This window comes from Castor canadensis, chromosome 9 (genome assembly GCF_047511655.1).
Source record: "Castor canadensis chromosome 9, mCasCan1.hap1v2, whole genome shotgun sequence".
NCBI lineage: Eukaryota > Metazoa > Chordata > Mammalia > Rodentia > Castoridae > Castor > Castor canadensis.
This window is the reverse complement of record NC_133394.1, coordinates 122,396,289-122,423,658: the sequence shown is the minus strand read 5'-3', so window position 1 is coordinate 122,423,658 and position 27,370 is coordinate 122,396,289. Positions and strand designations below refer to the sequence as shown.

Genomic DNA, 27,370 nt, shown 5'->3' with positions numbered 1-27,370 from the left:
TGGACGGAAAATATGTGACAGATTCTGTGTCTTCTTCTCATACCTCTGGGAGAAATCACTGCGGATCACAGACCTCTTTCCCTCTGAATGTGGTCAGGGCCTCAAGATTCGCCATATAACCATTGTCAATTGCCTGGGCCTGGTGTAGAAAACGGAACCTATTTGCTGTCCCTGATCAAGGTGAAAAGGATAGAGGAAGTACTTGAAGTACTTCCACGGGTAACACTGGAACACGTAAAGGAGGAAAGAAAAAGGGTATGGGGCTCTCCTGATCCTAGGACAGGAGGTGCCAGGCAGGCCATGGAGGGAGGGCAGTGTGGGTGTGGCAGATGTGGCTGGAGGTAAGGGGACAGTTAGCAGGTTGAAGCTACACTGAGACTTCTGAATTTCAGGAGTTTGGATTTTTCTCATGAGCAACAGGTCGTGAGAAACTAAGGGTTTAAGTAGGATAATGACAGGAGGGAAGGCAAGTCTCATGGCTAGCCACAGACTGGGCAGAACAATAGATAGCAAGTAGAGGTTTAGTTTCTCTTAGAGGAAAGTAATCCTGGTTTGTGAAGGAAAAAGTACAAGTTGCAGAAGAGCAAAATAAAAATATTAACACCAGATGACTATCATTCAAATATAACCACTGTTGACACTGTGATGTACTGCAGCCTCCCCCCCCTCCATGGCTACTGTAATAATTGGGAAATAAAATCATGACTTGGAGTAGGAGAGTGAAAGTGTGAACGAAGAGAAAAGGAACAAAAGAAATGTTGAAGTATGGCGGGGTAAAGGGGAAAGGCTATCAACTTCAAGAGACCTGAGTTCAAGGCTCAGCTATTTCACTGGGCCTCAGACTGGGGCTCCTCGTTTTAGAATCAAGGTGCTGGTCTATACCAACCTCTCAGCCTCTTCTCATTGGTACCTAATTAAGGACCAGATGGGATTGATCACTCTTCTCCCCCATCACCAAGACCTAGAAAGGAACTAAAAGACGCATGTGGACATCTGCGTGGATTTTAAGTTAATATCACAGGCGACACCAGTGCTTATCATGAGACAAGAGTCTCTTGATCTTCGGCCTGTTGTGATGGCACAGTGTGTACTTTAGGTATAGAGTAATTAAATGAGGTGTTCTGAGAAATGTTGTCAGGAGGACTTTTTGTTGAGTTTCGTGGAACATGCAATAGGGCAGTGAAAGCAGAGGATCCATTCAGACAGGCCTCCACCAAGCAGAGAAATGGTTTCGTCCTAGAAACCAACAGGGTCCAAGGCCCTATCTATCTTCACAGACCATAGGAAAAACTAAAGCAAAACAGTTGCTGGAGGGCTGGGGGTGTAACTCAACTATATTCTCAAGAAGCTGGATTCGACTCCCAGAGCTGCAAGCAGACAAACTCAAAACAGCCACTGGAGAATCCACGCTTTGCTCTCTGGTAGCAAAGAGCAATACACTGCCATTCTCTAAACCAAGAAGCAAAAAGCCTAAATCAGCAGTCGCCTGCACAGGATGCTCTCAATTGCAGAGTTTTTAAAGATGTTGATGCCCAGATTCCCCTCACCTCGATTGCATCAGATGCTCAAGGAATGGCGCTTTGATGTTAATATTTTTTTTGAAAGTTCTCGAAATGATTGAAACTTGAAGTGTAAGAAGATGCCCTGGTTCAAGGGGCATCACTGCTGATCACAGACCTCTTTCCCTCTGAATACGGACAGGACCTCAAGATTCCCCAGGCAACCATGGTCAACTGCCTGAACTTGGTGACCTGTTCAAGGTAAAAAGGGTGAAGGGACAAGGAGGGCCCAAATCTGACCAGACTGCATCCTTGGCCACCTGGTCAAGTGTTCTGGTCAGTTTCCAAGTGACAAGAGAGCTGGAGGCCAAAATAGAACCTGTCAATACACTTTGTTTTCTACCAATACACTTTACTAATTTGCATACTAAACTATATATGGTTTCTATTTCGGAGTGTAGGTTCTTCTGTCATTTTCAATACAACCTTTTGTCATTTCCACTGAGCTGATTTAAGAACTCTTGGAGACTTTGGCCAGAACTTTCTTTTTTCTGAGGATCACTTGGTTCTCCAAGTGATGCATGCACAGACTTACTGGGCATGGCGGCTCACACCTATAATCTCTGCTATTTGGAAGGCAGAGATCAGGACAATCAAGAGGCTAACCTGAGCAGAAAGCTGGCAAGACCCATCTCAAGGGGAAAAAAGCATAAAGTGGGCTGGGGATGTGGTTCAAGTGGTAGAGCACCTGCCTAGCTAGGGCAAGGCCCTGAGCTCAAACTCTAATACTACCAAAAAAAAAGAACAGACTTTGGCCTCCAACTAACCTTGGCATGCGTTTGGGTGTGTCTCTGTGCCTCATATGTTGATGATGGTATTCGGTGGTAGGACCTTTCATTAGGATCAGGTGAGGTTAAAATGTGGGGAGGAAATGCCAGGCACTGGTGGTTCATACCTGTAATCCCAGCTACTTGAGAGTCTGAGATCCAGAGGATTGTGGTTAGAAGCCAATTAGGGCAAATAGTTTACAAGACCCCATCTCCAAAATAACCAGAGCAAAATGGACTGGAGGTGTGGCTCAAGCAGTAGAGCACCTGCTTTGCAATAACAAAACCTTGAGTTCAAACCCCAGTCCCTCATGATAACATATATATTTATTTTTTGGCAGTACTGGGGTTTGAACTCAGGGCCCCATGTTTGCTAGGCAGTGAGGCCACTTGTGTCACTCTACCAGCACTATGAGTGGCTTTATGAGAAGAAGAAGAGAGACCTGAGCCTGCAGACTTGTTCTGTCTTATGCCATGTAATCATGCAGCAAAAAGACCCCAGCTGGATGCCGACCAGACGATGGCACCATGCCCTTGAACTTTCCAGCCTCCCACACCATGAGAAACAAACTGTCTTGCCTTTATAAGTTACCTAGCCTCAGGTATTCAGTTATAGCAACAGAAAATGGACTAGGACAGTATAGTGCCAGTTCTACCATAAAGTAACCGTGATCTTGTACAAGCTATTAATTTATTTAAGACCTGTTCTTTATTTGCAAAACAGGAATCCTAATGCTTTCTCTTCAGATAATACAAGTAAATAAATTCTCTTGTGGCCAGCACACAGTAAGCATGCATGGAATGCTCATTGTGATCAATTTTATCATTATCTCTAGCGTTCCTTAAGACTAAGAATTGCTCGGTGACTGATGACACAGGTGGAGATGAACAGAAGTCGAGAAATACTGAAGACCCTGTCAGGGATTAGCATCTTTTCACTACAGTCTGTCATTTCAGTAATCACTCTGTTCTTTGCTTAAGGTGTCTCTTGTATTTTGCTGACTTTGATCCTATCCTAGTTTCAAAAGGAGCTCATTTGTTTGTAGATGTAGAATTTTTGTTTTTTTTTTTTTTTTTTTTTGGTGGTCCTGGGTTTGAACTCAGGGCCTCATACTTACAAAGTAGATGCTCTACTTGAGCCACTCCCCCAACTCTTTTTTGCTTTAGTTATTTTTTGGATACAGTCTCCCTTTGGTTTGGGACCAGTCTCAAGGGGCAATCCTCCAACCTACGCCTCCATAGTAGCTGGGATTACAGACAAGCACCACCATACCTGGCAATTTTTTGTCATTCTTGATGAAATCAACGTGGCTGTGCAGTTATGATTATTTCTTAGCATCCAGTACCAACAAAGACCAGTGAGTGTGGCTGAAGTGAACATTAGTCATTCTTTCTCTGTCTGCTCCTGGTACAGCAACTGCAGGCACATCTGGAAGCAGCCTGTTCTAACCAATGCACAGCCTTGGATGTGGCTCTGACTCAGCCTAGCTTTGATGCATGTCTAATGACTGGCTTGAAGACCTTTTTCTTGGAAACTCAACCTGACATTTGAATGTCACCCAGGAAATGTGCCTAAGGTTTGATGCTGACATCAGCCACAGGCTTCGGGCTCAGAACCTTGGGAGCATTCCCCTTGCTTTCCCCAGTATCAAATACTCTCCTTAAAAAGTGACAAGCCACCACTGACCCATTGTTCTGCCAAGGGACACGTACATTTGTTGAAGCCCACAGGTTTCTTTTTCCTGGTGCAGGGTGGGATAATAAGCCTGTTCCTTGTCGGAAGACAGACCTCTTTTATAGACAAACATCTGCTCATCTGCCATGTGATCGCTAAGTCATGGCTCACGTCCACCTTTCTACCTCTTCAGTTTTGTTTGGCAGAAAGCAAGTCATCAAGGAGCAGGTGGCCAAAGGAATTGGATCTATGAAGCATTTGTGAATGAAATAAGTTTAAAAGGGGAAATCATCCAGCTTGAGGTTAGCCTCAAACTCCCTGCTCTCTTACCCCATGGAGCCCAGTTTTTCCAAGTGTCTGGTTGGATTCAGAAAACAGAGCTCAGCACCATCCTACTTATTTCCAGCATGCATTATGATAAAGTCACTGGGTGACGGCACCCACCATAGGCTAAGTGTGAGCTGGATCCAGGTCTTCCTGCATCATGTCCTGGAAAGGTCCTTCGCTTATAGCACCAGGGAATTACACTCTTATTTTTGTAAACTGCAAAGGACTTCAGGGTTATTTCTGCATAAGTTCTCAACACTAATGGGCCCCATACCTGAATTAACTCTTATGTTCATTTGAGCCAGGGATCAAACAAAAGAAAAAAGAGAGGGAGAGGTCCAGACAAGAGGAATATGGATTTGCTCTCGGGTAAGTATAGATAGAAATGAGAAAAGGGATCCACTAACTTCTACTGCATTTTTACAAAATATCACTAATTACCTGAGGTATGTGGTATTGCTTGTTGGTGGCACTGGGCTTGAACTCAGGGCCTTGAGCTTGCTAGGCAGGCGTTCTATCACTTGAGCCACTTTGCCCAGCCCTGATGTTGTTTATTCTAACTCACTCTTTTCTTTTGGTGGCGCTGGTGCTGAGAATTGCACTCAGAACCTTACACATGCTAGGCAAGTCGTCTACCACTGAACTACACTCCCACTCCCTCTAATTCACTCTCATTTTGTTCTTAATGTTTCTTATTAACTAAATGCTTACAGCTTCTTCCTTAAATGCTAGGGCAAGAATCACGTCTGAACAAAACCATCTTTGTAGCTGTTGTGCACCTGCCAGTATCTTTCATATGGCAGTCCTAGGCTGATTTTATTCACTGGAATCAAGTTGAATTGTGGGCCTTTTTGTCTCTTTTAGTCATAGGCCATGTTGTACAAAGTAACTAATAACAAATGATTCGTGGCAGGAAAACACCTCTTCCATTTTCGTGTGAAGAAGTAGAAAAGTGGCTTTTAGAGCCTGTCTTCTAGGCTGTCTTGAGCAGCCCGAGGTCATCTTATGGCAGGTCCCTACTAGCAGATGACTAAACAAAAGACAATCTGTTTCGACTCAGTTGTGTGACCTTTGGGTGTATTTGTTTTTCGCTAAGTTCCCTGCATATAAGCCAATGAGTTGTGTAACTCTAAAGGGCTTACCTTAAATCTGCCTTCTGAAAATGAACTGAGGGGAAGGTCATTTTCCAAAAAGTCTGTTTTCCCTAGTGATTTTTTCTGGCAGCATTGGTATTTGAACTCAGAGCTTTACACTTAGTAGACAGGCGCTCTAGCACTTGAGCCACTCCACCAGCCCTTCTTTTGTGATGGGTATTTTCGAGATAGGGTCTCTCGAACTTTTTTTCCCTAGGCTGGCTTCGATCTACAATCCTCCTGATCTCTGTCTCCTGAGCAGTTAGGACTACAAGCGTGAGCCACTGGTGCTGGTCAAAATTATTAAAAAAGAAAGATTATAGACCTGTTTAAAACATCTGTCTAGCTCTGGTCGGTTCAAGAAAACAACTGACCCTCTTAGAAAATGATCATATCCAATTCACTCCTAAGAACCAGCAAGCTCAAGACGGTGAGCTCAGTGGAATTGTGGTCCTATATGCGTGTGTTTGTGTGTGTGTGTGTGTGTGTGTGTGTGTGTGTGTGTGTGTTCACAAGTGCAAATCTCTGAATCTGTCAATTGAGTTTAATAGAAAATGTCCACAGATTGCCTAAAGCCTGGAAACCCAAGTCTTACAATAGTCTAAAGGCAGGTGCAGGTTAAGTGCTGCTGCAGTGGCTGGCCTCTGGTCTGTTATAAATTGATGGGGCCAAACATCGCCTTTCCTTTCAACAAGGAAAGAGTGAAAAAGAAAAGTGGGCATGTCTACAGATGAAAATCTTGAACTATCAGTCGATCACTTTCTGTGGGAGGCAGGTGAAGGAAATTAAGAAGGTAGATTTTGAAGAGAATTCAAAGGCTATTCAAGAAAACCAGACTTGGGACCCAGCTCAAGGGAATAATGCTAACAGACAAGGAAAGACTTCTAACTGAACTGCAAAAACAAAACCCTACGATCATCAGTTTAAAAACTGATGCCTTTAAGGAATCTTAAAGGTTTTACCAGAAATTTGACCAAGTCCTTATTTGACAAGAGATACCTATCATTCTGAAGTCACTGTCTTCTACTCTGTCCCCATTAGGTTGGAGCTATTCCTTGAGCCTGGCACTCAATGCCCACACTGGAACCATCCCAGTGTCCCACTGGCAGCTTTGGTACTGTCACTTGCCCCCCGCCCCCCCACCCCACCCCGTCTCCCTCTGCCTACTAAGCCATTCCTTCTCCTTCAGGTCTCCATTAAAACACCACGTTTATTCCAGGAGCCTTCCCTGATTGTCAACCCCTGGCAGCAAACGACATCAGTCCCCCTTGTTTTAAATGGCCCTAACTCCTTATAATCCTTCGTCATTGCACTCACTCTGGATAAAACACATGACTGAATGTCTGCCTTGACTGCTACAGCAGCTCCCTGGGGGACAGACGTCCTTCCGTCTTCATTACCTCTTAATTACCCAGCACCTTGCACAGAGCCTGGCACCTAGTATGTACTCAGAAAATGTTTGCCACCTGGTTTACTATATCCCTGCTGATGGCAGGGTTAATGTACTATCACTCATGGAAACTATTTGCAACATGGAGATCTTGCAAATTTTTTTTTCTTTTTTTTTTTGGTGATTCTGGGGTTTGAACCCCACTCAGGACCTCCCACTTGCTAAGCAGGCACTCTACCTTTTGAGCCACCCTGCAAACCCTTTTTTTGTGTTGTGTATTTTTGAGAGAAGTTTCTCAAACTACTTGTTCAGGCTGGCCTTGAACCATAATCCTCCTGATCTCTTCCTCCAGAGTAGCTAGGATTGTAGGCATGAGCCACCAGCACTCTGTGACTTGGGAGGTCATGCTTTTCCTGTGCCATTAAAGCCCCATTAAAGGTAACTCAGGTGTTGGTTTGGACTCACATGCAGGTAACATGCTGACAATCACACTAGAATGTTGCATGGAATGTTTTTTTGTTCCAAACTCCTACAAGCTGCTTGCTGGTGGGGAACCTGGCTTTGGATAAGAATGTCTGATCCTACAGCCTGGGCAAATAGCTTGTAAGACCTTATCTCGAAAAAAAATCCCATCACAAAAAAGGGCTGGTGAGTGTTTGAGGAGTGGCTTAAGTGGTAGAGTGCCTGCCTAGCAAGCACAGGCCCTGAGTTCAAACCCCAGCACCACAAAGAAAAAAAAAAGTTATTTAAGCCAGGTGCCAGTGGCTCACACCTGTAATCCTAGTTACTCAGGAGACAGAGATCAGGAGGATGATGGTTCGAAGCCAGCCTGGGCAAATAGTTCGTGCCACCTTATCTCAAAAAAACCCTTTACAAAAATGGGCTAGGAGTGACTCAAGGTGTACGCCCTAAGTCAAGCCCCAGTACCACAAAACAACAACAAAAATAGGGCTGGTGGAGTGGCTAAAGGTGAAGGCCCTCAGTTCCAGGCTTAGTACACACACACACACGCGCACACACACGCGCGCGCACACACGCACGCACACACACGCGCACGCACACGCACACACACACACGCGCACGCACACGCGCGCACGCACACGCGCGCACACACACGCGCGCGCACACACGCACGCACACACACGCGCACGCACACGCGCGCACACACACGCACACACACACACACGCGCGCGCACACACACGCACACACACACACACACGCGCGCGCACACACGCACACACACACGCACACACACTAAAAAAAAAAAGACTGCCTGATCCTGAGATTCCAGGCTGGGCTGCTCTGCTGTCACACATGGGTGTCGTTAAGTGTTCACAGCCATTGCTCTGAGGTCCAGGGCCACTCCCCTCAACACCATCATATGAAGTCACAAAATAAGTTAGTTTTTCTTTCAGAATTAACTACCTAAATTCTTTCTCTACTCAGCACAGCACTTGTTAATTTGCTCATAAGATTATTCATTTTCTAAAAGGTCACGCCATCCACCCTCCTCCCCAAAAAGGAAAGCACACTGTACTCTGTGAAAAAGAGAAGGTAGGGAATAGTCAATGCTGGTCACTTGGGGATTATCACAGAATCCAAGGTTCCAGAAGCTGCGCCCCAGTTTTAGGCATGGTATGGGTGGGGGCTGCATTCTGGGGTGGACGTGCAGTGAACGAGATAGGAAGAACTCACCACCGGATATTGCCATGAAAATCAGTATTAAAAGAGTCTAAGCCACATCATTCCAATAGAACTGTCTAATAATCTTTTTTTTTTTCCTCTTTTGAGTCAGAGTCTCCCTATGTAGTCCAGGCTGGCCTCGAACTCACGATCCTCCTATCTAAGCCTCCCAAATGCCGGGATTAGGGCTGGCAGAGTGGCTCAAGTGATAGAGGGCCTGCCTAGCAAGGGTAAAGCCCTGAGTTCATATCCCAGTGCCACAAATCAAAACAAAACAAAACAAAAACCAAATGCTAGGATTACAGTGTGTACCACCACACCCAGCTTTTCAGAGCTCTCGAACTCTTTTTAAGAAAGGGAACCCTTGGAAATGTTGGTGCTTATACACAGAGCTCACCAGCCTGGTATGTTTAGCAAATGTAAGACTAATACATGTTTCAAAAAAAAAAAAAAAAAAAAAGAAGAAGAAGAAAGGAAGATTAGCATTTGGCTTTCACTATGCAGTGTTCACCTACTGTTCTGCATCCCTGGATCGTGTTCAATAGAGCCATGGTGAAAACAAAGCTGCCTTGACTTACCAAATCTCTTCAGGAAGCCAAGGATGTGCTGAGTGCTGCTGGGTGACCTGGAGCAAGGGGTCCTGCTGATTCCTTTGTCACCTGAGCTGTGAGACAGAAGATATAGCATCAGTGGCCCAAAGATGACAATGAGGAATCTCCATTAATGGCCACTGAATGAGGGGTGGGGAGAAATGAGGTATTTTGCTATTCTCACCCATCTTGGTGTTCACCCTGAGTTACAAAGAAAACTATACACTACAGGAAATCTCCACTGGCCTGTATATAGTGGAGAAAAGATGGCATGTTCTTTTGCCAGTTTTTTTCCCCATTAATTTTTTTATTAGGATATATTCGTTGCACAGGGGGGATTCATTGTGACAATTCCAAATCGGCTTATATTGTACATTGGTTAGATCACCTCCTCTGTCTGTCTCCCTCAACCCCTTCCCACCCTACTTCAAGCAATTGCAAGAGGTTTCTTTGTTCTGTTTCACATAAGTATATGAAGTCCATCCACCATATTCCCTCATCTCAATCTCCTTCATTCACCCTCCCACCACACAAGTCCCCTCCTCCTACACACACCGTACCTATTTTACAGTCCTGTCTTTTGTTATTAATATTTAAGTCAAATGTTCAAAGGGGTTTTTCTATGTATCCCTGCTGTGAGTCTACTTTACTTTGGTCCATTCAACCCCTTCCATTGCTCTCCCTTACTCCTTTACCTCCCACCCAGCTGTTTTTCAGCAACTTTCAATGCACATCCTTGTATCCTCTTCCTGCACAGATGTTACATTTTCCAATACTGTTGATGCCTTTTGCCTTCTGCAAGGCTACTCAGATTCATATCAGCTAGATGACATTCAAGGGGAAAAAAATGTTCCTCTGACAAAGAAAGGAGGAACAGGGAGGGGAAGCATCCAGTTTTTGACAAAGTGCCAAAGCTCAGCTCCACTGCTTGCTTACTGGGTGACTTGGTCATTTTACACAACCTCTCTGATCAATATCACCCATCTATCAAAGACATCGTGACAGCTGGTGGCGTGAGTCACCGGCGCCTGGAAAAACTGTGGTCTTCTGGGTAACTCTCCAAACACTCAACGTTGTTTTACGTACTATAGTTATTCCTGTTCTAAATGTCCCCTGTCTTCTGAAGCCTTCGATTAGCTGGCCTTTCTACCCAGACCCAAATAGGATTCCCTTCTGCTTCAGAGCTAAGTAAATACTTTTGACTAGCTAGGTTCTGTGCAGTAGATTTTATTATAATTCTACCCCACAGAGCATGAACAAAACTGTGACAAGGGTCTCCCTCCTGCCCCCACCAACAAGGTCCACGACCTGCGTCCTGGGTGAGAAAACACTGAGTTGACTAACTTCTGTAGTTCAGCCCAGTAATCTTTTGTTCCAAAGTCCTCTCCAATGCAGTGACCATATTAACTCAGCTTGAATTTCTGATTAACATACACTGCTTGAAGGAACTTTAACCCACAGAAACTTGGCATTTGGCTAGCTTCTCTCAGTCCAATCTATGTCACGAGTGCCCATTTCCAGGGTAGTAAAGGACACAACTGTTCGCCTACAGCAAAAGGAGGTGACGCCATGCCCATTGCTTTTATCTCCCCTGTCTACCGAACCTTGCTAAAAAAAGTCTGCAGCCCACAGGTCGGTTTTTGGAGTGAACAGAACCTTCAAACTGAAAAAAAAAAAACACCAAATTTCTAGCTGGCATTTGGAAGCGTTGATTTCTTAGGAAACATGAACATAGTCTCAAGATCAAAGTGACCAAAGTGGAAATCAGGTGTTCGAGCAGGCACATGTTATAGCCATCCATATCTGGGAGAACAAACTGCTCTCTCTGATGGCTCTGGACTCCCCTTCGTTGTCATGTTATAAAACAGGAATCAGACACAGGGAAGAAAGCACAGAAGCTGAGAGTCCTAGTCCCTGCCTGGTATGGGACAAACAGTACCCCTGTCCACAAATGCATAAGCTTAAGTCCTAACTCTCAGTGTCTCAGAAGGTGACTACTTTTGGGGTCTTTAGAGGTGACAGTGGTTAAATGAGGTCATTGGGTTGGTCCTCAATATAATATAGTTGGAGTCTTCATAAGAAAAGGATACAAAGACACAAACCAAGGGACGGCCTTGTGAGGACACAGTGAGAAGATAGCCACCTTCAGGCCATATACAAGAGGCCTCAGGAGAAACCAACCTTGCACACACCTTGATCTTAGACTCCAGCCTTCACAATTGTCAAGGACAAACCTCTGCAGTTGACGGCCCCTGTCTGTGGTATTTCTTTATGGCAGTCCAAGCAAACCAATACCATGACCCCCTCACCCCCGCCCCAACTTTATGTCTCAGGACCAGACATGTCACAAACGACAAGGCAGACTGAATGCACAATGCATGGAGTGTGCGGACCGTGGTAAATGGCAAAGAACATACTCTAGCTTCAAGACCAAACTCAGACACCATTAGACAGTGAGACCACAGAAAATATGGCTATGGCTTCATTATGTTGATGGTTCTTCAGCTGGCAATTCCTGGGCTAGACCATTGCAGTTTGGACATTTGAAAACATCTACCATTAGCCAGACATGGTGATGTACACCAGAGGTGGAAGATGAAAGCAGGAGGACCATGTGTTCAAGACCAGCCTGGACTACACAGTGAGACCCAGCCACAAATAAATAAACAAAACAAAAATCGAGTAGGTTTTTAAAGGCCCTCGATTCATGCTTTCAACAGATATTATTGAACAAGTACAGGCCAGGCCCCACGGCAGGTGCTGGAATACAAGTGGTGGATACGATGGGTGGGTTTCTGCTTTCGTGGTACTTATGGTTGGATGGTGAGTCCAGGTCCTGAGCTAGGCTAGAAATACCAAGTTGAAAAGACAAAGTCACTGCCCTCCAGGAGGGTGCAGGTTAGTGGGACATGGAGTTGAAAGAAGACATTGTAAAATGTTGTGACACTGGGCATAAAACGCAAGGAGCAACAGCAGCTGGGAAGACGATGATCCCATGTCTGTCTGGACCAATCAAGGAAGATTTGAGCCAAGTCCTGAAGGACAAGTAGATGTGCACAATACACAGGGACAAAAGATGAAGAGAGGACATCTTCCAAACAGAAAGAACAACAAGTTCCTGGGTACATGGACACAAAGAGAATGACATTAGGTTGGGCACAGCCAAATGGGGGGCGGGGGAGCAGGACCTGCAGCTGAGCGAGGGAGGAACCAGGAACATTTGGTTGCACTGATCACAATGCAGAGGGGGCTAGAAGTGAAAACGAAAGTGGGAGCCAGGGACGTACACACAGGGATGCTTCATGGTCAAGGTCAAAGATGCAGAACTAGAACAGTCATAGTGTTCAGCCATGGCCATGGGTGACACTGCCCAAGGTCACCGTCACAGAAAGAGAAGCATTATCTTTTCTTTTCTTCCTTCCTTCCTTTCTGTTTTTTACTTAATTTGATTCTTTCTTTTTACCTATCAATGCCTCACGTAACTGCACCTCATTTTCCTCAGTCTATAAATATGGGGATGAGCATGGTGGCTCATGCCTATAATTCCAGCAGTGAGGCAGGAAGACTGTGAGTTCAAGGCTAGCTTGAGCTACATAGTGAGACTGTCTCAAAAAATAAAAATAAAATGTGGGTAATAATAGCACTTCCCTTATAGGGTTGATCCTTTCAGTTAACACTCTAAGTATTTAAGGGCAATAAATATTAACTAAAGGAGAAATAAACCTGGAGGAACAAATGGGAAATTAATGACTGTGCAATTAGTAACAGTGCTCCCTCAGTGAATACGAGCCAGATTAAAACAACGATCACAGCCACGAGGGTAAAAACCTATGTAATTATGGGGCTATGGAACTGGCTTTGCTTTCCTTGGATGTCTCTGGACCTCCCACACAGCCTCCTAGGAAGGGCATGAACACTGTTAGGTTGAAGATTCAAGGGGACTGGACTGGAGGTGTGGTTCAAGCTCTTGTGCTCTTGCTTGGCAAGAGCAAGGCCCTGAGTTCAAACCCCAGTACCACACCATCAAAAAAAAAAAAAAAAAAAAAAGATGCAAGGGGGCTGTGAGGAGAGACTGGCTGCAGAGGACAACAAGAAAGCTTTTTAGAGACACGGGCAATTCTGAATCTTGATTGAGGCAGTGGTTCGATGCTGTATTACGCTAAAGTCATCACTAAAATGATGACTTTAAAATGTGTGGAATTTATTTGTAAGTGACAACCTGATAAAAAGACTGAAGGGAGAAAGATGGAGGAAAAGGGGATTCAAGGAGAAACATATTCATATTCCAAAGAGAACTTGTCTGAAAACTTTCAATTGCCACTCAGGCCCTGGGTTTGATCCCCAGTACCACAAAAACTAAACAAAACAAAACAAAACAAAAACACTTTCAATTTCCAAATGCATCCTATCTTTGAATGGATGAAATCAGCTAGGAATGGAAAGAGCATCCGTTTGCAAGAAAGATTTTTAAGTCTGTCTTTCCCTTCATTATCCTATATCCAAAGAACAGCCCCTTTCCACCCCAGCTTTCCTAAACGAGCTGCCCTCTTGTGGTTTGGATACACAGTTCCTGACACAGAGTGGGCAGCAACTAAGCTGTGTAGACATGAAGCCCAGCCTACCCACAGACACTGTGGAGGGTTCTGAGAGTGGCATACCCACCTGCACCAGGGTACACACTGTCTTGTGACGGTTTTAAGTAACTGAGAAAACAGGGTAGTCACAAAATAATGTGGTTTGAGGTTGACAGATTCAAGAAACGATTTCATCTCTATGTAAATTGCTGCTTAATTTGCATGCACTTCCGTACTACTTTCACTTTTGCCATATGAAATTAGCATATCAGAAAGGATCACAGGTCACACACAAGGTCAGTGGCAAGAAAGAGGAACTGCAAGTTCTAATTTTGCACCTATGAACATTACTCTGTATTCCCAAGGTCTCTTCACACAGAGAAAGAAACACCAGAAACACCACCCAAATAGTACCCAAACTGTCTTTTTTTTAAATTAACATTGGTGTACAGAATCCTGATGTCATGAAATACTTAGTATTTGTTTAAAAAGGAAAGAAAGGGTGGCTGTGATAGAACATGCCTGTAATCCCAGCTAATCTGGAGGTGGAGGCCCAATCTAGGCAAAGTTAGGGAGATTGTCACAAAAAATGGCTGAGACCCAGCCAAATAGTTTGTGAGACCCCCATCTTGAAAATACTTAACACAAAAGCAGGCTGGTGGAGTGGCTCAAGTGGCAGAGTGCCTGCCTAGCAAGCATAAGGTCCCGAGTTCAAACCTCAGAACCACAAAAAAAAAAAAAAAGAAGAAGAAGAAGAAGACAAATGATGACAGGCAAAGTTTTCTCTTTAGTATGCAATCCATCTTCATACTAGCCTTTTTTTTTTTTGAGGAAAATGTGGAGTATATAAGACTTTTGAAGGTAAAGCTGTTCCCAGTAGATGGGAACGACACCACACTGCAACTGTTGAGATGTTTAAAATTCATCTGTCTATTCCAGATCACGCAGTGGTGGGCCACACCACATCTCAAGGCTGTATCCCATCCCCATCAACAGTCGCCAAACTCATTTTCCACACGTTTCTTTTTAAATTCCATCAGGTCATCTCTCAAGACCAACCAATGGCTTCTCCTCACACTTGGAATCAAACCCAACGTCCTTCCCCAGGCTTCTCCTGGGAATGACTTGGATTTCCCTTCTACTTCATTCACTGCCTGTCTCTACCAGCCTACCTACTCCGGTCACTCCATGGGCCTCCCAGTTGTTCCTTCTGTTGTCAGCTCATTCCCTGCCTGACCACTTGCTGGGGGCCCAAACCAACCCCAGTTTTCTCCTCAAATGGATTCAGGTCTCTGCTCAAATGCAGCCACCTCCAAGAAGTCTTCCCTGACAACTGTTTTAAAAGCACCTGCCAATCACCAACTCCGTATTCTTCCTTTTTTTCCCATCTTTACCTTCCTCTTCACAATTCTCTGGAATGGCATTACGCATTCATTTTTCTTCCTGCCCCACTGAAGTGCGAGGTCCCCAAGAAGGGATCTCCTCTTTTTCACTAAGGTGCTCACCGTTCCAGCGCAGGGCCCATCACTGGTCAACCTCAGGACTTGAGAGATGAAATACTTCACCTGGAGGGATAGAGCCTTTCACCAAACTGGTTCCAACAGCTAGGAGTAGTGACAAGCCTTCCCTTAGTTCCACCTCAAGTCTTTGTGGCAATAAAAGGCCATGATTTTCAGTTAATTTCAGGGTGACGAGGGGTTGGTCAGCCATCTCTGTAAGTAATTCTGTCAGGCAGAGTTGGAGGGGAATGAAGGAGGTCCTCAGTTAGAACCTTTTGTTCTAAGTTGAGTACACAGGTACCCAGAGGTTATCTGGTGTCTCCACGCTCCCACGGAGACCGTGAGCATCAGCAGACCTGGGGTCAGTGAAAGGGTGGGTGCATCTCTGTCACCCCAAGACCCAGCATGGTGTCTAGCACAGGGATGTGCTCAGCAGAAACGGACGCCTCCAGTCCCACCGTGAGCTTGGTCAACTGACTGCACTTCCTCTAACAGTGTCCCAGGCATAACCGCCTACCCAAGAGACATTTCCAGTCACCACTTCCTGCCCTCTTCCTTTGAAAGCACAATTTGACAACAGCCTGGACACCACAGCACATCTGGGCGCTGGTTTAATTCTAATATAGTTCAAATAGCCTCACGTGGAAAATATCCAGGGAAAAGGGGTTATGCAAAGCTAACTTAAAAAAAAAAGAAGATAAAAAGCTGACAGATGGTCCACGTGTACCCTGAATGTCACCCAAAGCAAGAGCCTCATCTGGTTCGTGTTCAAATTCTTACAGCCCCTAGCAGTGTGCCTGGCACACAGACAAGATTCAACTGGTGGACAGAGGAAAGTAGAGGTAGCACTATATGCTACTGTAAAGCCTACGGTGGCCTTATAACAAACATGTTTACCTTATAAAAGCTCCCACTTGCACGTGCTTCTGTTCCCACCTACCTCCCAAGACCAACCCCTCGTGCACAACTCTGAAAAATCTGGCATTTTTTTAGAAGTCACCTGGCAGCAAAGTGTGACTCATCTGGAATGGAACTCTCCACAGACTCCACTTCTTCTGGGAGGCCTAAGGATTTCTATGCTCTGCTGAAGAAAGAGCGTGTCTCACCATGGGCTAGTGATAGAGGCTGACCATCCCTAATGCAAAAATCTGAAACTGAGAGCTATAGGGATGCCACAAGTAGAAAATTCCATATTCAGGCTGAGTGTGGTGGTGCACGCCTATAATCCCAGCACGAAGGTAGGATGACTGGGAGTTCAAGACCAGTCGGGACTACATAGCCAGACTCTATCTCAAAAAGAAAAAAATACATTATGAGATGGGAGAGCTACAGGTTGTGGGGGGGGGGCGGGTACGTGTTTGAAACCATGTTCGCTGAAGTCTGATTTTTATCAGGCATGATGGAACATGCCTATAGTCCCAGCACTTGGGAGGCAAAGGCAGGAGGATCATGAGTTCAAGACCAGTCTGGGCTACATAGTGAGACCTTATCTCAAAATAAACAAATATAAATACATACATAAAGACTGGTCTCTCTTAAAGTCCAGAATGCACAGCAATTATAAATTGTGGCTCTGTTTTTAATACTATCCCCAAACTCATAGTTTGTGGCAATAAAACATGCCACTTAGTGTGGACCCGCGGTGTTTTTACTTCACCAAGTCATTGGGCAGTGAACTCCACTCTTCAGAGCTTGGTTCAAATACGAGTTCCTCGGCAAAGCCTTCCCTTATACCCCAAATTAAATAGCCTCCCCTCTTCCTCACTGGCTTGCATACTAGTATAAGCTTTCTCTTGTAGCAATCACGGGTTGTAATTAAATACTGGTGAGCTTGGTTCCTGCCTGGCTGTCCCCAAGAGCCTCTGTGACAACAGCATTCTTGTCTCTGTCCAACGCCGTTTTCCCAGCACAGCACAGCATTTGACACATCTTAGTAGCTCAATAAATATTTGTTTGATGAATGAAGGAAGGAAAGTGTCTTAAAGATCACAACAGAAAGCAAGGGGTTGGCCAGTACCTGCCCAGGGGACACACAGAGGCTTTCTCCCACCTCTGAGCTGTGAAAGCGTCACACCTGGGCAATTCTATGGCCGTCTGTCGCGTGCTGTCCAGTGACAGCTGTCCAGTGACCTCTCCGGGGTTTTGAATTGTTGACTGCTCTTATTGAACCTTTAAAGTTCATATCTTGTCTTCCCAACAAAACTAAAACTAGAAGCATGCTTTAGTGTAGATCAGATGGTCTCTTTTTTTGTTTTGGTGGCTCTAGGATTTGAACTCAGGGCCTCACGCTTGCTAAGCAGGTGCTCTACCACTTGAGCCACTCCACCAACACTAGACTGTCTTGACTATCTCAAACCTCCCATGGTGTTGTTACATCACCCTTTTCATAGTGTTCCTTCATTCACACCCAAAACAAGTATTATTTTCCTCCTTTTTCGGAGGTGGGAAAACTGAGGCTCAGAGAAATTAAGTGATTCAGTTTCCATGGATTGAGATTTGAGTTCAGACACTCGTGCTCTCCTACAAACGTGCCTCACCAGCGCACTGAGCCTCCCTCCCGTGAACTTCTGGTCTTTAATCTGCTTGTCATATGCTCTACTGGAGTCTATGGATTTCGATATTTAGACGTTCACCTGTTCAACCATTTATTCTAAGAAGTCTTTACTGAGCCCGTGCTATGTGCCAGAGACTGAGTTGGTCACTGTGGTGAACTGGATGGATCCAGCCTTCATTTTGTCCATATCATAAGATATGACACCATTTTCTCCAGGAATGCTTGGTTCTTTTGAGGCTACTTAACCAAGGCAGAACAGAAGCCCAGGGAAGAGACGGGTCTCTGCTTGCCCTGTTCACACACTGGGCATAGAGAGGCAAAAGCTTCATGGATATTTTTCTCATAAGTCTAACATGAAATCGGACTGTGTCTCCTGAAGCAATTACAGATGACAAACTAAAAAGCAGAACACATTTAGCTCATAATGCAGGTGTTATTTTTACAACAGCAAATCAATGCTATTGGTAGTTAAAGCTGGTTTCACCAACGACACAATTAAGACATATTTTCTCCCCAAAGTGCAAGAGAGCATCAAATGAGAAAACCTAAAGCGAACATTGGAGATTTTATCTAAATCTTTATTTTTTTTTTTTGAGAGTGCATAAAATTCTTTATTTAGAACAAAGTATATGTATATATAATGTAATTTCAAATTCAAACCTGTATAAAAAGGGTCAGGATATCTAAATCTTTAAAAAATAACAGTGCCAAGGAAGAAAAATGGAGGAGCTGTTTGAATGGACACCCCAGAATCTATCTACTATGGGTGATCACACCAGTCAGAGAAAACCTTACTCAGCAACGCTTCATCAAATATCTCTCCTGCCATCTTCCAAGCCCCAACCAAATCAGGGGGACTCTTGGTGGCACAAAGGAGGATTTGTGTTGTTTTTGCTAAGTCAGTCCCCTTATTCTAGGGTAGGAAGAACATTTGTTCCTGATTCTCAATTCCAGATTCCTGCTAACAGCACGAAATATGCTCAACAAACCTAAAAAGCCCAACAAACCACAAATTCAATAGGTAACTCGGTGTCTCTTCCAAACTGTATATTTCCAGCAACTTTCAGTATTTACCTTTGGAGGTGGTCAGGCAGAGTCAAGTTACTTAAAATAGCTGGACAGCCATCCTATAAACTAGCCAGCGGGTCTGTGAATCTTCCCTCACTACCAGGACCTCACTTTTGGGACATCACCCTCTTTCTCATTTTTCTACACGGACCCTTGTGGAGGCACAACAGCTAAAGCCAGACCAGTCAGGCAAACAGCTGTTGTCAAAACACCCACACCTCTCATTATGTTTTCACAACTGTTAGGAATTTCCTAACATGGCCAGGGTCTCTGACAGTAAAGGTTTCACCAGTGTTGCATGTGGAATCTGAACCCATCCCCCATGAAGAGTCCAGAACCAACCTTCCAAAGTACTTCTGGTGCTTTCAGACTTTAAAATCTAGCAGCATAGAAGCCAGGTGTGGGGGTGGACTTCTATAATCCTGGCACTCCACTGCCTGAGGCAGGAGTAATGGAAGTTTGAGGCCAGCCTGATCTACTGAGTACCAGGGAGTACTAGAGACCATGTTGCAAACAAACAAAGGAAACAGCATGGAGTTTCTGAGTTGTGGCCATCTCTACTTTACCAAGGCTCAGGTGTTTCAGAGGAGTGAAAATCTACGGAGCCCACTTTCATCCCCTTTCCAGATAACCAACAGAGCTCAAGTTCAATGTCAAAAATAACTAATCAGATTACGCATACCAATTCCCTAGAAGACCAATGACTGCTACCCTGGCTTCCCCTGCTCTGCAGTTTTCCTGTGCTGTTTCTATACCTACATTTGTTTGTTTGTGGTACTGGAGTTTGAACTCAGGGCCTCCACCTTAAGCCATTCTACCAGCCCCTTTTTTGTGATGGGTTTTTTGAGATAGGGGCTCTTGAACTATTTGCCAGGGCTGGCTTTGAACTGCAATCCTTCTGATCTCTGCCACCTGAATAGCTAGGATTGCAGACATGAGCCACCTGTACCTGGCTCCTACATTCTTTTTGACTGCTGGTCACTACAAGTCAAAATTGCTGCTGTTCCTTTCTCTTTCATTTTTTTGCCACATTTTTTTAGTACTGGCCATGTGGGGAGCATGGCTTTAAGCCAGATCAAGTGTCTGGTTTTAATCCTGACAACAAGCAGACAAGGTAGGAACTATTCAACCCATTTTCAGTAAGGAAAGAGGAGTCTCAAAGAGACCATCGGGTGAAAAAGGCTTCTTAGAGTTGGGCTGGGACTTAAGCTTAGATGTTGCTGGCTTTATTCCAAGGTCTTAAAACAAGGGCTCACCCACAAGGTGATCAGAAACCAATGTCCTTCCTTCCTTCCTCCACTCAGGGAGCTAGCAGTCAACACAGGCCCACAATGCCCATCCCTCAGTGCAGTACATCAAATTACACATTTTAACCTTTCACAAATAACCCGTGCATTTATTTATTCATTTTAAAAGCTATTATTAAATCAGTTGCATGGTCTCCCATCTGTATGGTAAGATTACAATTCAGAGAACAAGCCTCCCGAGAGATAATTTACCACATCCACTGGATTTAAAGATATGCTAAATCAATAGAAACAGGCCACCGGGTCTGCCTGGCTCCAAGACCAGAGGAAAAGGCAAGAAAGCAGACGGTAGGATTAACGTGATGAAAGGAAAGAAAAAAAAAATGTGACTATCAGAAGATGTGGTCCTCCTTTGGGAGCCTAGAAAAGGCAAAACAGGTGACAGTGGACAGTGTCTGCTGGAACACAGGCCAGGAGAAGCCTTCAGAAGGTTGGTGCCAAAGACAAAATCATTCTGTTGTAAAATAGAAATAGACAGGGATTGGGCTAGGACCATAGCTCAAGTGGTAGAGCACCTACCTAGCAAGCAGGAGGCCGAGAGGCAAGTACTATTAACTTATAAGTCTGTCCTCCTCCCCGGTGCTATTTCCATGCTTGTTCAATAGAATTCTGGGTATGGTTTGGCTCCTCCCACCCAAGAATGCTGATAGGGAGAGAGAGAGAGAGAGAGCGCTAAATCCTAACCACTAGACCACCAGGGAACTTCTGATAGGGAGATAATGTGCTTATTAAAAAAAAAGAAAAAAGGCATGATAGCTGCTCACCCAGATCTTCTGACTCCTCGGACCCTCCAGTGGGGTGGGGGTGTTTCTCATTCCTACATTCCCCTCATAGCACCCCCTCTTCTAAAAGATGGGAGACCATGGCGTTGCAGTGGTGTTGGAAAATCAGATTCCTGCACCTGGATCTGGAGGTTCCAACAATGCCTGGGTAATTCTGCTCACCAGGAAGCTGGCCAACCACAGTTTTCTGACAGTTTGCCTGTGGCGGGTGACGGAGAGGCCTTATGGGAGGCAATACATTGAATACAGCCCAATACGTTGGAGAGTTAGGGTAAAACAAAAATTTTGAGAATAGTCAATAGCTCTTATTATCAAACTAAGGCCCCCTTTTCCTCATTCCTGTGCCCCAAAGCCTACCAAGTCAAGTCACAGAAATCCAAATCTTGCCCCACTGAAATTATATGTAACAATCAGGTGACCAGCTTGTGTCAGGCAGTCCAAGCTCCTGTTAATATTCTGATGACACAACCCTTAGCCTAGTGCCTTAAGCAAACAGGCACTCACTACTTCTTCTTTTCTTTTTTTTTTAAGGACTAAGATTTGAATTCAGGGCCTCACACTTGTGAGGCAAGTGCTCTATGCCCCCAGTCCTCAATACTTGCTTTTGGTGGGACTGGGGTTTGAACTCAGGACTTTGCACTTGCAAAGCAGGTGCTCTACTGCTTGAGCTACACCTCTAGTCCATTTTGTTCTCATTATTTTGGAGGTGGAGTCTCTTGAAGTATTTGCCCGGCTGGCCTCAAACCGGGATCCTCCTTATCTCAGCCTCCCCAGTAGCTAAGACAGGTGTGAGCCAGCAGCGCCGGACCTCAATACTGCTTTTCAATTGATTGGCTTGGCTCTTTACAGACCAGAGCCTCCAGACAGTTTTATATGCACAATACATTGTCCCTCACAGCAGTCAAATACAGACATATAGACATAACGTGACAATCAGACATGCAGAGTTGTTCAGAAACATTATCCTCAGAAGAGACAACAGCAATGAAGAAGTCACTCGAAGGGTGAAAGTTGTACCTGGGAGCAGAATACTTCAGATGCCGTATCCCCCAAAAGGGTCACGATCAATGGTAAGACAGAGTAAAGAGGCTGTTTAAAATTACCGAAGGGGCTGGGTGCCAGTGGCTCATGCCTGTAATCCTAACTACTAAGAAGGCAGAGATCAGGAGGATTATGGTTCAAAGCCAGCCCAGGCAAATAGTGCTTGAGACCCTATTTCGAAAAACCCACCACAAAAAAAGGCTGGTGGAGTTGGTCAAGGCGTAGGCCCTGAGTTCAAACTCCAGTTCCACAAAAAAGAAAAAAAAAAATTCATTAGATGGTTGTAAAATGTTCTCCAAACTTTGTGACTGTTGTAATTATACTGCAGGATCACCCATGGGCCAGATTTTTAGAATCAGGCCTTCCAAGAACTGGGAAATTCCTTAGATAGCTGCTAGTTGATCTAGATAAGAAGCCTGAGATTCAGAGGCGCTGGTGACTTGGTCAAGATTACAGGGCAGGTCAGCGTTCAGCCAGGGGTCTTTTCATCCCAGGAATGGTGGGGCTCCGAGAGGATGGCGTCCACTGAGAACTGGGTGCCCTTCCCCACAAGCTAGGCTCCTGTCTGATCTACTCTTTGGACTTGCCTCAGCTAGAGAGGTCATAAATCCCTGTCCCATGTGACTGATACCGAGACTACTTCTTGAAGTTAAAGCAAAAGGGACAGAATTGCAGCTGTATATCCCTAAATACAGCCTCAGGAGGACACTTTTACAATGAATTGGAAAGTTAGGAAAAGACCAGCTGTGCAGGTCACCCCTTCTATGGTCCACAGTTAGACCACAGTTAACATGTCCCACCAAAGTGGGACCAATTGGCTACTGATGGAGAGCATATGATGTGTGCCACCGTGATGGGTGGGCACTCAAGAAGCTGATGAAGAAGGTTGTAAGTTCAAGGTCAGCCTGGACTATATAGTGAGACTGTCTCAAAACAGCAACAACCAAAAAAAAAAAGGCAACGCCACTGTCAGTCTGGATCTTCAACAGCTCATAGAGGTGAGCCACCCTGCTAACCTATACACACATCAGGATCTTGAGAAATACATTTTTATTGGGTAAACCACTAATTAGCACCCAGCCTGACCTAATGACTACACAAGGAATCTCTGAAGACAGGGGAAAGAGTGGCTTTAACACAGGGGAAACAAACAGCACAGTTAACACATCTGTGGTTTAGCAAACACACAGCAATTCAAGAGGACTTGGGAAGAGGAAAACATATGAGGCTAACGCTTCTTTCAAGAACACAAGAAATCCCTGTCTTGTGTTTAGAGAGTGCCATTTCCTTTTTGAGACATAAGCGGCCTTTTCCAGGGCACCCTCTCTTGGAACCCTTCCCAGCTTGGGAAGCTCTACTCTTTGCTACTTCCCTATCTCAGTAAACTCTGGCTTCACTCTTTCACACACACAACAACAAAGCCTTTTCCAAAAAAATGTTACAAATAATAGGACCCCAGGCTCTACCGACAATCTTTTTTTGGTCTAAGTATAAAGGAAAATGATTCTAAAGGTAACTCCAGTCTTGTGGGCCTCTGAGACCTGAGGATCCTTGGTTGAGTAGACAGGGCATGGGCAGAAGCTGCTAAGAAAAAAGGCCCCAGGGGCTGAAGATCTAGAAGGGTGGCTTGAGCAGGTTGGGTAAGAGGAGTGGAGACAAGGGAAGGACTGAGAGATACTCCTTCCAGCACCCTCAGTCTTGGTGACAACACAAAGCTATTTGTCTGCAGATGCAGCATTGTTCTTTTTGGGTTTTTTGGTGGTACTGGTGTTTGAACTCAATGCCTCACACTTGCTAGGCAGGCGCGCTCTACCACGTGAACCACTCCACCAGCCCTGTTTTGTGTGTCTTGAGTATTTTCTAAATAGGGTCCCTTGAACTATTTGCCTGGGCTGGCTTCGAATCTCGATCCTCCTGATCTCTGCCTCCAGTGTACCTAGGATTACAGGCACCCGGCTGCAGCATTGTTCATTCTACACGTCTTGCTAGGCAGGCGCTCTACCACTTGAACCACTCCTTCAGCCCTCTGCACTTCTTGATTTCACTCCAAAGGCATTTCCTGAATAAGAGCTGTGGTTATTTTCCCGTTCATCCTGCAGTCCCCCAGTGATGCTAAGCAAGGCTCAGCATAACATAATGCTTGATAGCACACAGCGGTGTGGTGAAGAGCAGGCACCTCAAGGGCACCATAGCACACCTACCAGCCACCTTTGGTGCGGGAGAGGGCCCTTGATGCCCCCGCTGGACTTGACGTTAATCTTTTAGTTGCTGGCTATGGGCAGGTCAGGGGTTCCAGGAGGAGCTGAGGAGGCTGGACTGGTGGGGGTGGGGCACATAAGCAATCAGGACAGCAACTGTGCAATAGAGACCTGGGCAGAGTATGCAGCCGTTAACCAGCCCTGGGGGAAATGCAAGCTTTTGAAACAGGTCTGGCTGCAATTGGAATCGTTTCAATCTATGTGGACACAGATGACCTACCTTTATGGGCTCCAAGACTTAGTTTCCCCAGCTGCAAGACAGGATGAGAGAGTGGATCCTATAGCACCTTAGTCCTGATGCTCCGTGGGTGCAGGCCTCCCTCTACCCCTCTCAATACACACCAACTCCAGAGCAAAGCCCAGGACCAGGGACTGGGATGAAGAAAACACAGGGTTAATGACAATGACACAGAATGAAAAGGACAAGTGAGGGAGACCCAGAAAAAAGAAAAAACCAAGAGCAACTGGAAGGAGGCTGTGGCACACTGTGAGTAGAGGCGCTTCTGGGAGGGGTCAGTGCCTCTGATCATCAATGACCACCCACACTAGGCCTTTGGCCAGGCAGTGTGCTCCATCTCAGAGTTGTGCCCTATACTGGAAAACGAAGTGTGCAGCTAGTGGGAAACCCACATCACTCAGACAATCGGCTTTAATCCCGCTGCTCTGTCCCTTCCCCATACGGGTGAAGTCATTAATCTTTCTTCATTTGTACATGGGGACAATCACAGTACCTTCCTTCTGGTTTATAAAGATAAATTGAGTTAGCACATCTTAGCTGCTTTTTTTTTTCTTTTGGTGTGGGAATCGAACCCAGGGCCTTGTACAGTCTAGACAAGCCCTATATTACTGAGCTACATCCCCAGGCCTGCACACCTCAGCTACTCTTGTCCTTACTCATGAGCAGCAGCAAGAGCACTAGACTCCCTTTCCAACCTCATGGGGGTCTTAAGGGGAGTCACTCAAGTGACTGAACCTCAAAGAAGCCATCTGTAAATGAGGGACTGCATTACAGCTAGATCATCAGTCAGTCATTTTCCTAGAACACGGAGCTGCTCCAGTTCCTGGAGTGATGAGTTTTAACCAGGAGCCATCTAGGGCCCAGAAAGTTATTTGGCAATGCCTGAAGGTGGTGGTGGTGGTAGAGGCAAGGTGTGCTACTAAACATCCAATAACACACAGAACTCCCCCACACACACACCCCAATCCCAAATATCAATTATGCGAAGATTGAGAAACCCTGACCTCAGGGACACTGACCTCCCAGAAACACTGTACAAACCCTAATTCACAAAGGGAATGTGTTGCCAAAGCTACCTATACAGAAGCTGTCACCAAGCCTGACAGGCAGCTGTGGTTCACGTTTGTAATCCTAGATACTCAGGAGGCAGAGATCAAAAGGATTGATGTTCGAGGCCAGACTGGACAAATAGTCCATGAGACCCTATCTCGAAAAAATCCATCATAAAAAGGGGCTGGTGCAAGATGCCCCAGCACTGACGAATGGATTAAGAAAATGTGGTATCTATACACAATGGAATTTTATGCAGCCATGAAGAAGAACGAAATGTTATCATTCGCTGGTAAATGGATGGAATTGGAGAACATCATTCTGAGTGAGGTTAGCCTGGCCCAAAAGACCAAAAATCGTATGTTCTCCCTCATATGTGGACATTAGATCAAGGGCAAACACAACAAGGGGATTGGACTATGAGCACATGATAAAAGCGAGAGCACACAAGGGAGGGGTGAGGATAGGTAAGACACCTAAAAAACTAGCTAGCATTTGTTGCCCTTAATGCAGAGAAACTAAAGCAGATACCTTAAAGCAACTGAGGCCAATAGGAAAAGGGGACCAGGAACTAGAGAAAAGGTTAGATCAAAAAGAATTAACCTAGAAGGTAACACCCATGCACAGGAAATCAATGTGAGTCAATGCCCTGTATAGCTATCCTTATCTCAACCAGCAAAACCCCTTGTTCCTTCCTATTATTGCTTATACTCTCTCTACAACAAAATTAGAGATAAGGGCAAAATAGTTTCTGCTGGGTATTGAGGGGGGGAGCGGGAGGGGGTGGAGTGGGTGGTAAGGGAGGGGGTGGGGGCAGGGGGGAGAAATGAACCAAGCCTTGTATGCACATATGAATAATAAAAGAAAAATGGAAAAAAAAATAAATAAAATAAAATAAAATAAATAAATAAATAAATAAAAGGGGCTGGTGAAGTGGCTCAAGGTGTAGCCCTAAGTTCAAACCCCAGTACTGCAAAAAAAAAAAAGTGTCACCAAGACACCCAGTCTCTGAATTTGAATCTTTCATGGCTCTTTGTCCTTAATCTCCCTCAGACCATTTGGATGGGGACTACTGGGTGCCAGGGTGACCAACCTGTACTAGTTGCCTGGGACTGTCCTGGTTTTAGTACTCAGAGGACAAATGAAGCCACTCTGTTGGCTAAGAGCACGCTGACATTTGGAATTTTTCTCATTTGAGGAGACACTCCTGGCTCCTTGGTGGCTCTCACACACTACCATGCTCTTGAGATCTCTCTGTAGAAGGGAAGGGCTGTACTCTCAGTCCACCTCTGTGCTGGAGAGAGGACAGGCTGGTGGCCTGCCCTGGTAGACGGGCCCCCTGGGAAGGGTGTTGTCAATAGTTGGTCTTGCTCTGCTCCCACCAGGGCGATGGTAGAATCTCTCCTTTAGATAAGAGTGCTGGAGAAAGCACTCAGTCCCGAGGCCACATAGCTGGCTGAGAGGCAGGGCAGGCCATCAGCTCTGTGGGGCCACCTTGCCTAAACTCCCCTGGGGCAGAACCCCAGGCGGGTGTGGAATGCATTCCTTCAGAAAGGCTCACTGGTTTCCTTGTCTTTCTGGGATTATACTCGCAGCCTTTTCCTTATAACTGTGAAACTTTCTTCTCTCCCTTCAATCTCTCTTTCTCTCTCTGGCAGAGGATCTCATTATGTACTCCAGGCTGGCCTCTAACTTATGATCCTCCTGCTTCAGCCTCCTGAGTGCTTAGATTATAAACCACCATGGTAAGCTAAATGTGTAACTTTCTATCTACCCTCTGGTCAGCTACCGTAATATAATGAAAGTGTTTCCCAAACAAATGTTAACATATTAATATCACAATAACAATTGTTTGCCTGCGAAGTTGGCAATTA

General features: G+C 45.2%; 1 protein-coding gene across 2 annotated transcripts in view; it reads right to left on the bottom strand.

Annotated features, from left to right (window-relative positions):
- Rbm47 (RNA binding motif protein 47) overlaps positions 1 to 27,370 on the bottom strand; it is a 127,613-nt gene that overhangs the window by 64,789 nt on the left and 35,454 nt on the right. For both annotated transcript variants that reach the window (XM_074042405.1, XM_074042404.1), the window contains exon 2: positions 9,114 to 9,199. In XM_074042405.1, coding sequence (XP_073898506.1) covers positions 9,114 to 9,199 — 86 coding nt within the window. The remainder of the gene's footprint in view (positions 1 to 9,113; positions 9,200 to 27,370) is intronic.